Raw genomic sequence first — 17,867 nt, forward strand, 5'->3', positions numbered from 1 at the left:
CCGTCAAGACTCAACACTCAACAGTAATGGTTGTCATAAGTGGGAAAGAAGACGAGTGAATGTTTTGCTCTGCTGTCGTCGATTGATTCCGTCGATTTTGTAAATTTCTGTCATCGAATCATTCCGTAAGTAAATGATGAATGTCAGGTGATCTCGTTTTACAGTTTTCTTAAATGAAGGGACGAGTAAATTACGTTTTTTTAACCTATCGTAGTCATGAGGTAGCTATGGGAAACTAAACACTCGATCAACATGGAATGTTTTGCCTGATTTCTACATTTAATTCCCATTATCTTACTCTAAATTTGAAAAGCCTTTATCGAATGGGTTTATTAGACATTAAATCATTTAATTTCGATTTAAATTAAAGAAAGGTCAAGTACCCAGTAGCCTAATTTTGATAAGTTCTTTTAGGTTAGACCTACGCAATAGACAGTAGTGATTTATGTAGTAATCTTTATATGTTGAAGATTAATCTTTATAACATTCTGAATAAAGAATATGGTATGTTTTTCCCCGGGCATTAAATGCTTTATTATATTTTTAATTTTATTCAAACATAGCTGGGAAATTAAGTATTTGCTATAGGCTTTTAAATATTCATCCTAGGTAGGTTGAATTCAACCTACGTAACACATAATAGGCCCCTATATTATTATTATTATTATTATTATTATTATTATTATTATTATTATTAGTATTAATATAGCAACTGAATTGGTTAGGACACCTGCCATCAGCAAGGTCCATACTCATTCCTGTTCATCTGTAGACCTATTTGCTGTCAAAAAGGTTAGCTAGGTAGCAATGAAATTATAGATCACAATCTTTAAGAGTAGGTTAGGTTATGTGGGAAAAGGATGGAGGAACGTAGGTTGATGAAAGAAAAGGAATAATTTCGAAGTGTTTTGAAGGAAGGAGGTGCGGAACACCCAGGAAAAGAGCTGGATGGTGCAATGGGTTTGTAAGTTTTTACATAGTAATTGATCATAAGTCCTTCTGTGTGGTTGGGTATGGAGGGGCATATTTCGTATTACTTTGTATAAAAAAGGTTTTACCAAACTTGATCATGGCCCTTCTGTTGGTTGGGTATGGACGGGGCTTATTTCGTATTAGTTTGCTGTACGGACAATGCATGCACAATTCCATGTTTTACAAGATGATTATGGCAGTGGTAATTTTCTTGGGCTTGGGACACCCCCCCCCCCCCCCCCTCTGCCTCTTTTACTCATTATTTTTTACGGAAAACTGCAGATTTTTTCAAGATACATACCCAAATATACTGATTATTTGTGTGTGTGTGTGTGTGAGAGCGACTTCGTAGAGTTTGTGTATGGTTGCATATGTATATACTGATAATTTGTGTGTGTATGCGACTTCGTAGAGTTTGTGCATGTCTGGATATGTATACTTATGTATGCGCTTTTACGTCGCATGGTGTTCTATTGAAAGCTCTTTGAAATTTATTATTTTTGCTCTTTTTCAGTATGGAAAGCGTAGCCTAGACCTTTTTACCGTATTCCATAATTTTTTTATCCTGTGCTTCCATTGTCGTAGTGCAGAGATGCATTAGTATTATGTAAACCGATCATTATATTAGTAATCAAACAATAAAACGAGACGATTACAAAATCAAAACTGCTTGGATTGATTTATGAAAGATGGTTAGGAAGAAACTAAACCCTCCCCCCAACCCCCACACACACCGCCACCTAGTAGCAAGAAGTGAGGTGAACTTGTGTGCTGGTATATGGAACTTGGCTTCTTGCCAAGTAATGTAACCGTCCATGCGCTCATAAGATACTTACTTCAGTCTTTCACTGTGAAATTTCGGCTATATAAAAATATTCCTCGCTTGGTACTAACATGTATCCGATGATTGATAATTAACTTTATTGCTCTTATATTTGGTTCTGCAAGATCAACAGTTTTTTTGCCATACATAGAGATAACGCTTATGTCAAATGGTCAGTTAGATGTTGAACATTTTGCTAATGTTTACAAATTGTTGCCTTACATCACTGGATTTGTCAGTGTAGGAAACTATTAAGCTCAAGTAATGCTATTCCAAGCTCACGAAAGTCATGTTTGTTAATGATGTCAGTTGCTGACGTTGCAAGTTGAATAATAATATTTGGTGATGATAAAATCGTTGTATAGTGAGTGGCACACACGATCGTGATGTTTTGTGGTCCCGTGTCCATCACGTTGATTTCTTACGGAATGTACAGTGATGCTCAAATCTCATGCAACATGATTCCATAAGATTTCGTTCAAAATTCACTAACTGGCAACATAGCAAGCTCCATATTTATCTATTATTTCAATACGGAAACGCGATTATTGCATACAATATGGACATAATATGTTTCACAAGAGTGAAATCTGTCATATTTGTCAAAACTGTAAGAAAATGTCACGTGTAGCAAATTTCAGAAAAAAACTCTTCGAAACATTTTCAAAACTTTCGTTCACACACCGCTGAAGCATTTGACCAGAATGAAGTCCTCATCAAGCATCAGTTCAAATGTAAATAAAAAAAAAAAAAAACGAAAAACAAATGGTCATAACATTCATAATGCTTCCAAAGCCAACATAAAATTTAAAATAGTCCTATTAGATTGCTTTTACATCTCAATGCTGAAAAATATGTAAATATGTATATACAAAAGTAGAATGCGCCCACCGATATCAACGTGCGAGCGGAGCGTGTGTGACGTATCATTTGTGTCGGTGCAACAACCACCACCCGGTGTAACATAAGTAGGTCTACACTGAGTAGCGACAATGAAATTATCTTGAAAACACTTATTTTATATGTGTTACAGGAATATTTGGATTTTCATACATAATTAATTGCTATAATTCTTAAATATTTTAAAAAATTATGGCATACAAGTAAATATTCGCCCATGCAATTATTCTTTTGTCAAAGCCAAGATATTATTCTTAGGCCTAGGTGTTAGATTTCTTTACTTGACAATTAACAGTCACATCTCTCTATTAAAAATTTCTGGCCAGAAAGCAAATGAGGTTATCTACACATTCTTGTTCTTCAAGTTACCTTATGAAAGGATAAATTATACACCAAAAGCGAGGAGAAGGACTTTTAAGAAAATAATATTTTAAACCACTTGAAAAAAAAGTGTTCCATACGCCTTGATATTAATACTTATGATATTTCGATTAATAGTCATCTTCTCCATATAATCTAAATCATCATCTTGTATTCCTCAAAGAACAGGTAATCTCTACAAATAAAAACATTAGTAACATTATATCTCATAAGGCTTAGATTATTCTTTTAGGCCTATAATTCATTTTGTAACATGTAGGCAGCGTAAACGCAGCCTAAAACTTCAACATTCAAAGAAAATTGGTTGTAATTCATATTCCCGTTGTATTCGTCAAAAAACAGATAATCTCTACAAATAAATTCATTAATAACAGATTATATCTCAGAAGGCTTGATTATTTTTTTAGGCCTATAAAACATTTTTCAACATACAGGCAGCTTAAACACAGCCGAAAGCTTCAACATTCAAAGAAAACTTGTTTTAATTCATATTCCTACGTTGAATATGTTGTTATGACTGTTGAGCTTATTAGGTCTACTGTCAATGCAGCAGACGTAGTTATGTTGACCATTCCGAGGAGCATGTAAAGTGTGCTTTCATTGATGGCACAGCTAACCTTATCACACCGTATTTTGAACTTAGCAGCGTAAAAAAAGAAAATCAGTTTAAATCACACAGATTACGAATTATACCAATGCATAAAAGGGATCATATTTATATAACCATAAGGAAAATAGGGTTAGCTGTGAATTCACAAACTTTTCGACATGTATGACATTAGAAAAAAAAGTATAACACTACTTGGCAACATCACCTTGAGTCTGAGAATCTGGACGATACAAAAAGAATCATGTCGCATGAGATTTGAGCACCACTGTACGTTTGGAAATGTGATTTAAAATCTGCCTTCACCACCAAGCAAGCGCCTTCTTATTGAAATGGTGCACTGAGTTGTTGCCGTTTTCATCTGAAGACAGCATTACATTAAGTAATGTCATGATAATTGTAAAGTACCAGTTATATGTCTTTGAAATGGTACACAGAGTTGCTGTTCTGATCTGAACACAGTATTATATGCAGTAGTATCACGATCATTGTTAAGTACCAGTTATATGACAAGTTTGTCACGAACCCCTTTGCTTAGGGATAATGATAATATCTCCGTTGGAACGCAAGTAAACAGTTTATTAACAATATACATAATGACAAACTCGATAGTTTAAAGCACGGTTTACACGCTACGATAAATTGTAGCGATTTATTGTAATGAAAAGGTTGTTACAATTTGTCGTTACGTGAAACAGGAGATCGTAACGATTTATTGGAGTTGGAATTGGATTGAGTGGTTGGTGCCAGCAGGCTCAAATCTATATGCATCGTAACGACAAGTTTGAACGTGTAAACAAGGTTCCAAGATATCGTTACAATCTAGCTCGTTTTCAGATTGACTGCTGAAGTGTGAAGTCCTGGTGCGCAAGAGCTAATTCGAAATATAAACTTAATACACAGTGATGGCGAATTCTAAGCAAACTCCTCAAGAGTTCTTAAGCGAATTCATTGAACTTTATCGGAGTTTTCCGTGTTTGTGGAAGATAAAGTCCCACGAATACTATTTTTTTGACAACAGTGTTTCTTTCAGCTAAAGGATCAAACTCTTTGTATTTCTTTACTAGTTCTGCATAGGCCAGGTCCTTTTTGTTCCTATCAGTGTGTTTCCGCCTCTTGTTTCTTCCATGACGGTCAAGTAAAGACTAAAAATATTGGATTAAAAATCGTTGCACGTAAACGCTCTTTCAATCATCCAATAGATCGTTACTATCTCAGTGTTCAACAAATCGCTACAATTTATCGTAGCGTGTAAACCGTGCTTAATGGTGCACGGAAGAATTAAGTATATTCAACAGCTATCGCATTAAAAAAATAATTAATAAATAAAAATTATATTTAAGGAGGGTAGCTTATTCGTAAGTGGTCGTGAATGCATGCGTTCTTATTGTGGTATTCAATATAGGTCTATTATGCAACATAGGTCTATTATGGGCTATCAATTTTAGAAAGTATTAAAATTGTTTATTTTAGAAATATAAAACTTGATTTGTTCCTTCTTAACTGTGGACATATGTATACCAAACAGTTGTTATTCTGTACAGTTATTGTTGCAGAAAATTTCGGTGCCTCAGCCTAACAAAAATCGTTTTTTTAACACCGATATGGTACACACACACACACACACACCTGTTAGGATACGTTAAGTACAGATTCACACAGCAATTTTAACTTGACGTGATTTTCTTATGTTTCAGTTGGACCAGAGGACATGGCCTCAAACCAGGATGAGCAAGAAGTAAATGAAGACGGTAAGGAACACATTCTCTCTCTCTCTCTCTCTCTCTCTCTCTCTCTCTCTCTCTCTCAGTAGTGAATTCATAGACGCATGTAGCGCCAATCGACCTGTTATTGCTGCGTCTACTGTTGTACAAGATGTGAAGCGCTGAGGTTGCATATTTTTGGTTTTTAGAAGTTTATTGTCTACTGGAGAGATAATCCTTGGTTCACCATTTATAGATATACCTTTTCTCCGAAGCCAACACTTTCAGTCATACGGCTAATTGCTAATGGTGTGTGTATTACGCACGTATTTATGTATAGTAAGAAACCAATGAGAGAAAGTGAACTACATTAACGGTGTCTATTGATGGAGTGGACCCAGTTTCATTATGGTGTTTACTTTATTTTTTTTTTAACTTTTATTAGAAAACTATTACATGTCATTTACATAAGTAAGGTATTACAAAAAATTACAAAATGTACACCTACAATATTTACAAATTACTGGATTTTATTTTTTATTATTAACTAGACTTTAAAACTTTTTTTTTTCTTAACACTAGATATTAATTGTGATATTACTTACAAAATTAATACTGGCTATTTAAAAACAGTAATTAATGTACTCTATTGTGAAAATATTTTTTATTCTTTATTTTTTATTCTTTACTTTATTTAGAAGAAATTTGAAATCTTGATTATTTCAATTTTCCTCACAGATAGTGCACTGCAAATAGTTCTGCCAGCTTCCTTGCACTTCCAGACCTTTCAAGAATATAGACGCAAGGTAAGTTGTAAGATATATTATGGTTTCTTGTGTCTTGAAATAGTACAGTGTGTCATAGAAACATCATGTTTTAATTGTGTAGCCGAAGAACAGTTAGAAGAGAAATGTATGCGTGTCCAGCAATAATTTTATAGTTACTGGCTGGCTTGTAATTTTAGTGGGTGATGTGGTTTGTTTCTTAGCTACTGCTGATTACATATCAGAATTGAGCAACTGAAGGCAAAGCATCGGTGTCCTTAACAGGTAGTAAGTTACAAACCAAAAGTCATTCAGTAAAACTTTTTCTCTTAAGTATATAAAAAAATTCGTATTCCAAGCTTCTTTTTCTTTCATTCTTTAGAAACTAACGTGTTCAGTTTGCTGACTTGTTTTATATTGATGTACCGTATCTTTTGGACAACTTTTTTTTTTTTTTTTTTTTTTTTTTTTTTTTTTTTTTTTTTTTTTTTTTTTTTTTTTTTTTTTTTTTTTTTTTTTTTTTTTTTTTTTTTTTTTTTTTTTTTTTTTTTTTTTTTTTTTTTTTTTTTTTTTTTTTTTTTACGATACCCCACTGAACTGATTTTGCATTTCTCCTACAATATCAGAACAGGTCAAGTATGCTATAGTGATAATTGAATCTCTGTCGCATTTTGTATCGTATTTGGGGTTTACTCCGCTTGTGCCCAGTATGGTAATTCATTAACCAGTTATAAAAGAATATTATGCCTTTACAATTGCTGTAAGCTTATTGAATATTCGCTTGTTCATGGAGTAAGCTTGCAAACTACTTTGTTGATGTTGTCTTTGGGCAGGTAGGAAAGGTCTAAAAAGGTGTTTCGCGGTGTTAAAGATACAGGAATTTCATTATAGGATATTTATGATTTGTTTATTAGAACGAAAATGTAATAAAAAAAAAAAATGATGTGCATGTTACACATTTCAGGAAAATTATTTCTAATAAAATACAGCGCAATTATTATAATTTTCGTTGGTGAAACAAGGCTCTATTTGAGTTAGGAGTATAATGTTTTACATGAGGGGAAAATCTTGCACGCGTCCTGAGTAAGCTGGAGGTCGGATGAAGCCTTAGTTTTTTTTTTTTTTTTTTTTTTTTTTTTTTTTTTTTTTTTTTTTTTTTTTTGTATTCCTGTTGTTTGTTTTGATGGAAGACTTTTGTTATTTACATTCTTAAAAATGAAGAATTCACATTAATGGATTACTTTCCTGTTGGCTTGTTTGTGGTTAAACAGTTTGTCCTTTTGTCGTAGGTCGGTAGAGTATACGAGATATCTTACCCATTTTTGTTTAGAAGCTCAATTTAAAATTGGGATTCCCCATAGGTAGTGCTGACAGTGCACCTCATGTGACGCAATGTAGGCATTACTTAAGGTCCTTTGCAGTCCCTTCTTTTTACTGTACCTCCATTCATATTCTCTTGCATTTTACTTTCCACCCTCTCTTAACAAACCTTTTTACCATAGCAGCTTCAAATGAACCGTGCATCTGCTGTCTAGACCAGTCCCTTACGACGCTCCTGATTGGCTGTTGATAAGCCAATCACAGGGCTGGAAACTCTCCTCAGTCTCTCTCTCGAGAGTTCACGTAGGGATACTTTTGAAAGACGTATATCCCTCAGGAGAGGTGGGACATACATCCTGCCAATGTGAACTCAAGAGAGAGAGAGAGAGACTGAGGAGAGTTTCCAGCCCTGTGATTGGCTCATCAACAGCCAATCAGGAGCGTCGTAAAGAGAAAGACGTATGGAATACCGAGCCATCTCGCCTTTGTGAAATGAAGCGTACAAGATGAGTAAAAATAAAAGAAAAAAAATTAAAGTTGCCAGCATGAATTTTGTCGTTGTATATGTGGATGGAAAAGATTTGCTGTGGGAATAAATGTAGATTCGGCAGCGCTGCTGTGTAGCTTCCTCAAGAAGGTGAAGATGTATCTGCACGGTGGGACTGGCTCTTGAATCTGCCCGTTTGTTTAAACATTAGGGGGACTCTGTAGCTGTAGTGGCTTGCTGGAAAGTAAAGGAAATTTATATATAATTATATATAATTTATATCTATCTATCTATCTATCTATATCTATATATATTATAATATTAATATATATATATATATATAATATATATATATATATATATATAATATTTATATTATAATATATATGGAGACCGGACAGTTTGCCGTACCATTTTGCCGTAAGAAAAATTGCCGTACGGATATTTTGCCGCAAGGACATTTCGCCGTAAAATGTATATGCTTTGTCATGTATAGATTAAAAAAAAAAATGAAGAGAGAGAGAGAGTGAGTGAGAGAGAAAGAGAGAGAAGGGTCGTTATGAATTTTGACACCCGTCGTTAAATGTTTAGATGAGGTCATTACAAATTCGGTATTTTTATTATTTTTTTTTTATCTTAAACCTTTGTATTATCTACTTTTATCAGTTGAAACTTTAACCCCTACGATGCCGTACACTATCAAAAGCACCAGAGGGTGTGATAAGCTCGTAGATGATTCCACCTTCATTTACAGGCAAGCAAGAGAATATGGAGGTAAGGTTTATTGGAAGTGTGTTGAAAAAAACCTGCAAAGCAAGAGTACATACAAGACGGAATATTGAAGAGATTTCAATCTGGAAAACTGTAAGTGAGCTTACCCATCCAGCGAACCCAAGCAAGCATAAGATGCAAAAAACAATTGCACATATGAAAGAAAATGCACTGAAATCCCAGCTAGCTTCAAGATCATTGATGGTGCTGCATGCGAGGAATTAGAAAATGCAGGACGCTCTCTTATGCCATCAACTTCAAATTTGTCAAGAAACATAAGAGCATGGAGACAAAAAAGAATAAAAGGCCCCTCCTATTCCAAGAACAAGAATCGGTTATGTAATTCCCGAAGAATTTGCGTGTTTACAGAACGGAGAAAGATTTTTACTTTATGGTAGTGGAATGGAAGATGAAAACAGAATGTTGATCTTTGGTACGATTGCAGGGTTACACGATCTAGAAAGACATACAAATTGGGCATGCGATGGAACATTTAAGGTTTTTCCTGAAATCTTCTATCAGTTATATACTCTACATGTCAACATAGGACATGCATGCATCCCACGAGTTTACAGTCTCCTTCCGAATAAGACTAAGGAATCTTACAATACGTTTTTTCAAAAGGTTAAAGATTTACTCGAGTCCCTAGAACCTGAAAATCTAATGATTGATTTCGAACCAGCTAGTTTTTTTAAGTTTTTCTGACATTTTCCCTTCTGCAAATGTAACAGGCTGTTATTTTCATTTCTGTAAGAATGTTTACAGAAAAGTGACAGATATTGGGCTTAAGGTTCGATATCAAAGTGATTGTGCTTTTAATACAAAAGTAAAGTGCCTTATGATACTTGCATTCATACCGCCTTCAGACATCATTGATGTATTTATAGAGTTGGTTGATGACGATGACTTACCATAAGAACTAGTTGCATATTTTGAAACTCATTACATTGGGGGAGAGAGAGGGAGGGGACCTCGTCGTCGTAGAGTTTCTCCAACTTTTCCTATCGAACTTTGGAATGTTTATCAAAGAACCTTAGATCAGCTGGCTAATACCAACAATGGAGTAGAAGGGTTCCATAATGCGCTTCAAGCATCTGTGACCAATACGCATCCAAATTTATGGAAACTCATCAGTGTATTGAAAAATGAAGAATATTTTTCTAATCGATGCAGAAAGAGGTGAAACAGCAGTCAAGAAACAATACGAAAATGTTTATTAGCGCATACTAAGTATTGTCAGAGGTTATGATCAAAATGCAAAACACATTATTTACGAGCAATTGCTATGAACTTACATGATTTTTAGCTTTGAATTTATTTTTTAGAAAACTTTTTAAATAAAGTGTGGGGTCTTCATTTTTTTTTATCCTTTTCTTATATATAATTATAATTAAATGAATACATGAAAATCAATGAAAAGTGATAAATATACTTGAGGATAACTATGTGAATATAGTTACATTGATCTCTAAAAGAAATAAGCTAAAAACTAAAATATACATTTTACGGCAAAATGTCCTTGCGGTAAAATATCCGTACGGCAAGTTTTCTTACAGCGAAAAGTCTTACAATCAATTTTCCTACGGCAAGTTTTCTTACGGCGAAAAGTCTTACAATCAATTTTCCTACGGCAAATTTGTTTACGGCGAATTGTCCTAGCTCCATATATATATATATATATATATATATATATATATATATATATATATATATATATATATATATATATATATATATATATATATATATATATATATATATATATATATATATATATATATATATGTACTATATATATATATATATATATATATATATATATATATATATATATATATATATATATATATATATATATATATATATATATATATATATATACATATATATATATATATTATATATATATATATATATATATATATATATACTATATATATATATATATATATATATATACATAATATACTATATATATATATACATATATAATAACATATCATATATATATATAATACACATACACATACACATACATACATACATATACATTGCCACAGGCAAAAAAATAAAAAGATGGGGTTCGACTCTGTTTTTCCCATGTGGTAATGTGTGATGAACCAGTCACGTGTTGAAGTGGTTATAATCATATAAGTACATATATACACACATACGTACATAGTTTTAAAGTCCCGTTCACACGGTCGAGCCTTGCTTGACGAGAAGTGTTCGATGTGACGTCGGAAGCACTTCTGTCGTCACATCGAGCAAAGTTCGTCAAGCAAAGTTTTACCCATGTGCACCGGGCCTTATGGGTTCTATAACTGACAGAAGACCTGCATTCAGTGTCTTTTCCGCGTTAGATTCTTGTAATTAGTTGTCCGCAGTGGGTCAAAAAAAAAAACGCAAAGACCCTTGGTAGGAACCAGGAGGTTTCACACTTAGATCCAAGTGAAGGGGGCAGGTGTATTGGTGAACTTCGTGCCTACGCAGTTGTGTGTACCATTTTCCTTGCTTATTTAGTGTTGTTAACTATTACTATTACGACATAGTTACGATTTTAGTTTGTGAATTGTTATTAGATATACAGTGGTACCTCAAGATACGAAATTAATCCGTTCTGAGGCAGCCTTCGTATTATGAGTTTTTCGTATCTTGGAACACATTTTACATGTAAAATGGCTAATCTGTTCCAAGCCCTCCAAAGACACTCCAGTAAATTATATTTCCAGGCCTAAAACACATGTTCTAGGGTTACAACGCTGATCCGACGGAAGAAATATGACTCCAAAAAGCAAAATACTGTACATACTTGAGTAATATTCAACTGTATGTAATGTTCAACCCCATTTTTACTGCATATATTAGGACTTTAGCAAATGTCCCTTAGCAATAAGCCTGGCCTATGTTACCGGTTGCTACTGTAGCCTAGTCTATGATTCTGACATCTAAACCTAAGAGCTAAAAGCTTAGAATATGCCAATAAAATTTATAAATAATCAGTATGTACTCATTCAAAAAATTATTAATTAATCATTAACTATAATACACAAACAAACAAAAAACAAACCTTCCAATCGATTGTTTACATTCAGCTCTTACCCGTCTTACGAGTATCGAACGAGTGCCAAGCAATCATTTTTCCTAGCACACAGTAAGCCATAAATTGTCATTAGTATCTTCAACTAATGAAACTACCAAACAGTATAATAACCATTCATTTCTATTCTTTATTCTATCTTTACCTAATGGAGATACCGAGTTACTGACAGCTATAATGAAACATACGTATACGTAATGTAATAATAAAACAGAAGAAGAATTCTAAAAAATACGTATTTGTTGGCAGTCTGATTTATTTTATATTTATGATATCTAATTCACAATTTTTTTTATTAAATGTATTGCATGTACTCATTTCAAATAATTATTAAGTAACCATTAACTATAATAAACAAACAAAAAAAAGCTTCCAAACGTCTGTTTACATCCAGCACTTACGAGTATCAAACGATCGACAAGCAATCACTTTACACAGTAAGCCATAGATTTTCATTATCTCTCTTCAACTACTGAAACTACCAAACAGTATAATAACCATTCATTTCTATTCTTTATTCTATCTTTACCTAATGTTTTTTTTTTTATTAAATGTATTGCATGAATAAGTTTTTCAATTTACAGCATCCTTTTACCAATAGAATACTTAAAGCACAAGGGGCAGATGCTGACCAATAGGAGAGCAGGACCTTATGGGGTGACTAGCATCAGGAACCAATGGGAGAGCGGGAGGATGGTGGCGAGTTTACTCGGTGGCGCAGGAGATTTAAAATTGTTCTCGGTGGTCTGGGCGAATCTCGGGACTTTACAGCAACAACCTTTCGTATCTTGAAAACTTTTTGTATGTAGAGCAGTAAAATTTTTTGCATTGGCTTTCGTATCTCGAGTTTTTCATAAGTAGAGCCTTTCATATCTCGAGGTACTGCTGTATTGCCTAAAAGTTTCATCTGCTGCCATGTCTCACTCACTTGCCGTCCCCGTAATGAAGGTAGTGCCGTCAGTGCACCTCATGCTGTGCACTGTAGGCCTTACTTTAGGTTCTTCACAGCGTCTCTTGGGGCCCTATTTTCAGCCCCTTTTTGTTCCTTTTACAGTACCTCTACATATTCTCTTTTCTCCATTTTACTTTCCACCCTTGCTTAACAACTGCAAGGTTTTCCTCTTGTTACACCTTTCACTACTTTTTACTGTCAACTTCCCTTTCAGTGCTGAATGACCTCATAGGTCCCTGCGCTTAGCCTTTGCCCTAAATCCTATATTCTGTTCTCTTATTTACCATTTGGTTTTCCAGGAACTGTTCACTGACTTGTGCATCAAATGTGACGGCAAACTGTACGCTGCTCACTCGTTAGTTGTGGCAGCATCTTCACCTCCCATGTGCAAGCTTCTGAAATCAAATCGCGTTCAGTGTCGCACGTTCCCTAGATGCACAGTCGATGAGGAAATGGCCAGCGAGAGTTTTCTCTCGGATAGTCAGAAGAACCAGCACCAACAGGGGCAGCAACAGACTTCTAGTCCATCGCTGTCACTGATTGATGTCCTGTTGATCGACCCTGCTAAGAAGGTATCCAGCAGAGAACGACAGAAGCCGAAGAAGTCTGGATTTTCCACAGAGACGTTGTCCCTCGCAAAGAAGCCTAACTCGAACGTCGATCCAGCTAGAAGGATAGAAGACTTCGACGATGCTTTCGATGAATGCTGCGTAATAGGGCCAGACAAGAAGAGTCGTTCTAGAATTGCCATGGCCGTCACAGTATGTGGGAATGGATCACTGACACTTATAATTGAAGGGGTTGATCAGGAAATTACGGAGTTGTGCATTCAGCTTATGTACAGTGAAAGCTTTTGCATCAAAAAGTGTCTCGTCCCTAAGTTCATCTCTGTTTCACGAAGTTTAGAATTGTCAGGATTTGAAAGCATTTGCCAACAACTGGAAATGCATTTACAGGGCATTCCAGCATTTGTATCTCCATTGCCACTAATGTGCTGTGGGGACCAGGCACCTAGCACTAGCGCTTCAGTTAAACCACTTTCTCCAGGGAAGGAACTGTCAGTGTATTCTGATGCTGAAACACATTCTAGGAGGATAAACATACAAAGTGAAGATGATGATGATGTTCAGGATGGCAGTGCACTTGGGCTAATTAATTTAACAGAATGTCCCGTGGATGTATGCAACAATGAAACTTTGAAGCAGAGGTTACCTAAATCTCTAGCTAATGAACATCAACCTGTAGTTCCTTCAAATCTGTCAGCTAAAGATGAATTGTGCATGTACATGGACCAGATAGGATCTGTCAGTTTGCATGCATCAGGCACTTCAGATAATGGAAATAATACCCCTGAATTAATTATTGCTAGTAATTCAATCATCAAGGAAGAAGATTTGTCTGATGTAGATGATGATGATTTTTCACAGGCGAAAAATTGGTGCGTTCTTGATGAGAACCAAACATCGATTAAAGATGTACCTAGTAATGGGCAGCAATGTGAGACGAGTTATATTTCTGAAGTCAGTAGAACAGCAATAGTCAAGCAATATAATAGCTTTGATCAAGATTCGGTGTCTTTCCAGAATAAACTATGCACTGAAGAGCAGTATCTAGCTTCTGAAATTGTAATAAAAGATGAACCTGTTGAAGAATGTACTACTTTAACTGAAGAACCTGTTGAAAAATCTACCACTCTAACTGAATTAAGGGCCTTCAGATTCAAACCAGAGAGAAATTGTGCCAAAAATTTGGATGCTGTAATGAGTGAATGCAATGACTGGACCCTCGTAGGTGGTGAACATGAAAAAATTGATGACCATGTAAAGAAACAAAGTGAAAAGAACAAAATTCTTCCAGAATTTGAAACCAGAGGGGAACTGGAAGATGTTGACATTGCTCAAAAACAAACCGTTATGGAAGCAAACACTATCCTGAATAAAGATGATGCCTCAGAAATAGAATTGGGTATTGGTGATAAGTCTAGTGAAGAGTTAATACCCATAGTAAAGGAAATGGATTTAAAGACAATTGCAGAAGGAGAAGTAAAGAAAAAGGGCTTAAACGCTACTGCTGAGATTTCCCATAAATGTACTGACAAGGCTACAGGTACCATTGTGAGTGCTGTTCATGATGCTGCTGATAGTGAGAACAAATGGCAGCACAGTAATGAAGGTGACAATCACAACCTAATATATAAGCCGAAGAGTCAAGATGCAAATGAAATGGGGCATCAGAATCAGTGTGTAGAAGCAACCTTACGTAATGAGAAACAAGAAACAGCAGCCTTTAAGTCAGGTAAAGACCAAAGAATTGAGGAAGGTGGAATTGTCTTTCAAGGTACAGTTTCCAATGAATGTATTGCTGGTAATGAATTTGAGAATGTAAATAAACAAAGGGTTTGTTTAAATAATGAAGAAAATCATCAGTCAGCATGTGAAAGTGGTGAAAGTTATTGTGAAGTAGAAAAAGGCTCCAGCAGCCCTATTGATGTTTTGAAACCCAGAAACAATGACTGGGCGAGTGACACAGAAAGCAGTGAAACTAATTCAACCGTGGATACTTTGGAAAACAAAGTAAGCATATTAGTATTAAAAGGACCTATCCATAACCTCCCAGAATTTAACTCCCAAGAAAGGGACTTGTCTTTTTGTGAAACCTATATAGCTAGAGAAAACAGTGATAGAAGGGATTATCATCAAGAAAGTCTGTCATTCAGTGATAATTCTTCTGGTAGATTTGTTATCTCTAAGGAAGGCCAGGTTGGTGTATGTGAGGTAAGTGCACAAGATAGTGAATGCCTATCTCACGTGAGAAACATTAAGAACTCGGATACATTTTTTAACAAAAATAAGACATCGCATTTAGTCCGGGATGACTGCAGATTAAGCAAAGAGGGAACTGCTTTTTCCAAGATAAAGAATAAAATCTTGAAAAAAAAGAAAAAAATGTTTAGTAGTGGGGATTCATTAGAGACTGTCATCTCTGGAAAGCTGGCTGAAGATACTGGGACTAAATTTTATGTGAACCACAATTCTTTCAAAGCATCTTGCGCAACCTTTTTTACATTTAAGAAAAGACGAGAAAAGGAAATTGCGGCGTACAATAGGAAAATTCTTAAAAGTGCTTCTTCATTCTACAGTAAACGTGGAGGTAAGTTGTCCCTGAGTCAGAAAAATATTACTTTTCACAGTAAATTGAAACATTGTAAGAAAATTGGTAAGATATTCACAAGAGCTCAAAATTCAGTGTCTGAGGAATATCAAGAGTCGGTTGAACATTTTACAGTGATGCAGGAGACCACCCTGAGCAGGGATTAAGCCTTGTATCAGGGCAAGGCTTGTCTGTAAGTGGACAAGAATCTGTAGTGCCTGTCATTGAAAATGGGGTACCCCAAATTGAAAAGCACAAAGCAACAACACAAAAGACACTCATGATCTGTGAGGGTAAAAGGGCCAAAGCCTTGAAACGCCAGAAGTGTCGTGAGCCAGAATTGAAATCTACTGTAGATTTAAAGGGAAAAATAAACTCTTTTGTACAAAAATCGTCTGTAGCAGGGCCAAGCACATTCTCAGCATTAGATATGGACTCTTGCTCGTCCAAAACTCCGAGTGCATGTGTAGGGTCTCTGCAAGGTGGCTCTGAGTATTCATCCGTAAACTTCAGTAGCTCTTCAGCAACTCCTCCTGGTGAGAGCAAAAACTATTTGGGATCCGGAAAGATCAAAACAGAGAAAGAGAACTGTGATGACCTGATTACAAATGCATCTTGGGGTAGCTTAGCAGAGGAGGTAGAGTATGTTGTCGTAAGAGACCTTGCTGTCACTTCAAAAGAGAAAACGGCTTGCCGTACAGAAGGAAATGAAACATTTGAGTGTACCGCCACTGAATCTGTCACTGTTATTCGAAATCGTTCAGTACTTGAAAATGTTGATGAATTGAATGCAGATCATTTTCCTGTCCTTAAACCAAAGGAATTCTTTAGCTCTACAGATGAATTTCGTGAACTGGCAAGTTTGGAAGAGGTGGAATTTTCAGACAGTAATCTTGTAGCGCATGAGAATTTAACTCGTCTTGGAAAGCAAAGTGGGAGTGTTCCAGTCAGAAAGCGACAGCAGAAAGCTGGTAGGTCAGCTGTGCTCAAGAAAGGAACACTCCAGAGTAAAGCAAAGACTTTTGAAGAAGTATGTAGCGACAATTGGAGTTTTGTCACAAACTATGAGAGCCGGAAGTCGCAGAATTCGAAAGACACCAATATAGCAGCAGAATTTACGGTTCAGGTTGGTGATGTCAGCATAAAGATACAGGAATATTCGAAAGCAATGGATAAAGTGCATGCTCGGGACCCATCTTGTAGAGATCTTGATCGACCACGTATTAATGAGGACTCCTCCTCCTCCTCCTCTAGAGAGAAGACAAATGGTAACCCAGATTTCAAAGAAGAAAAAGACAATGTTATTTTTGAGTGTCCATGTTGCCTGGAGGTTTTAGAAACAGAGGAAGTTCTCCTTAATCATGTCTTGCAGAGTCACAAAACTTACCTGTGTGACTATTGCCCCGTTCCCACATGTTCAGTGTTGTTAGCAAGAAATAAGTTCAGGATTCACCTAAGGCAGCACTTAGTAACTGGTAAATACCAGTGCTCTTTCTGCTCTTTTTCTGCAAGTATGCGAGGAGCCATGAGCAGACACGAATCTACTCATACAAAGGTGAGACTAATGTGATTTTGTTCATTAGGTTTTGTTTAGTGTCCATAGATACCTTGAAAATACTTTGTGGGTACCATACACCCTGTCTCTTCCTTTTCAGGGCTGTTTGTTTTGTATTTTTGTTCATAAAGTGAAACATTGGTATTGGTTTGCTAACAATGCTATTATCCATTTGTATGTTCTAACAGTTGGTAGTGTGGATTGGTGAGAATTCTTAACCTAATGTGTTCTTGTATGTGCCTGCCTACAGACATCTTTTGACCTTATCAGTCCCACTGTATAGCAGGGTCGGTTGTTCAAGTCAACTTTCTCCATCTATTTCTATTCCTTGCATCTTCTTCCCCAAGTCCCACCCCACCCATATCCCTCCTCACCACATCCT

At 35.6% G+C, this 17,867-nt stretch overlaps 2 protein-coding genes across 2 annotated transcripts in view; both read left to right on the forward strand.

Moving 5' to 3' along the window:
- On the forward strand, positions 1-16,097 carry LOC135209645 (uncharacterized). Its single transcript, XM_064242369.1, has 4 exons — positions 1-125; positions 5,381-5,434; positions 6,125-6,192; positions 13,080-16,097. Exons 2-4 carry the CDS (start codon positions 5,395-5,397, stop codon positions 16,095-16,097), a joined length of 3,126 nt encoding a protein of 1,041 aa, XP_064098439.1. The 5' UTR covers positions 1-125; positions 5,381-5,394.
- Positions 16,077-17,867, forward strand: part of LOC135209646 (transcription factor E4F1-like) — a 14,880-nt gene continuing 13,089 nt past the window's right edge. The window contains exon 1 of the mRNA XM_064242370.1: positions 16,077-17,485. Within this exon, the coding sequence (XP_064098440.1) occupies positions 16,211-17,485 (1,275 nt within the window). The 5' untranslated portion in view covers positions 16,077-16,210. The remainder of the gene's footprint in view (positions 17,486-17,867) is intronic.

The sequence above is a fragment of the Macrobrachium nipponense genome, chromosome 38, assembly GCF_015104395.2.
Source record: "Macrobrachium nipponense isolate FS-2020 chromosome 38, ASM1510439v2, whole genome shotgun sequence".
Classification (NCBI taxonomy): domain Eukaryota; kingdom Metazoa; phylum Arthropoda; class Malacostraca; order Decapoda; family Palaemonidae; genus Macrobrachium; species Macrobrachium nipponense.

Coding starts and splice junctions, on each gene's coding strand:
- LOC135209645 (XM_064242369.1), top strand. CDS start 5,395: ATGGCCTCAAACCAGGATGAGCAAGAAGTAAATGAAGACG. Junction 5,435..6,124: donor GCAAGAAGTAAATGAAGACG/GTAAGGAACACA, acceptor TTTTCCTCACAG/ATAGTGCACTGCAAATAGTT. Junction 6,193..13,079: donor TTCAAGAATATAGACGCAAG/GTAAGTTGTAAG, acceptor TTGGTTTTCCAG/GAACTGTTCACTGACTTGTG.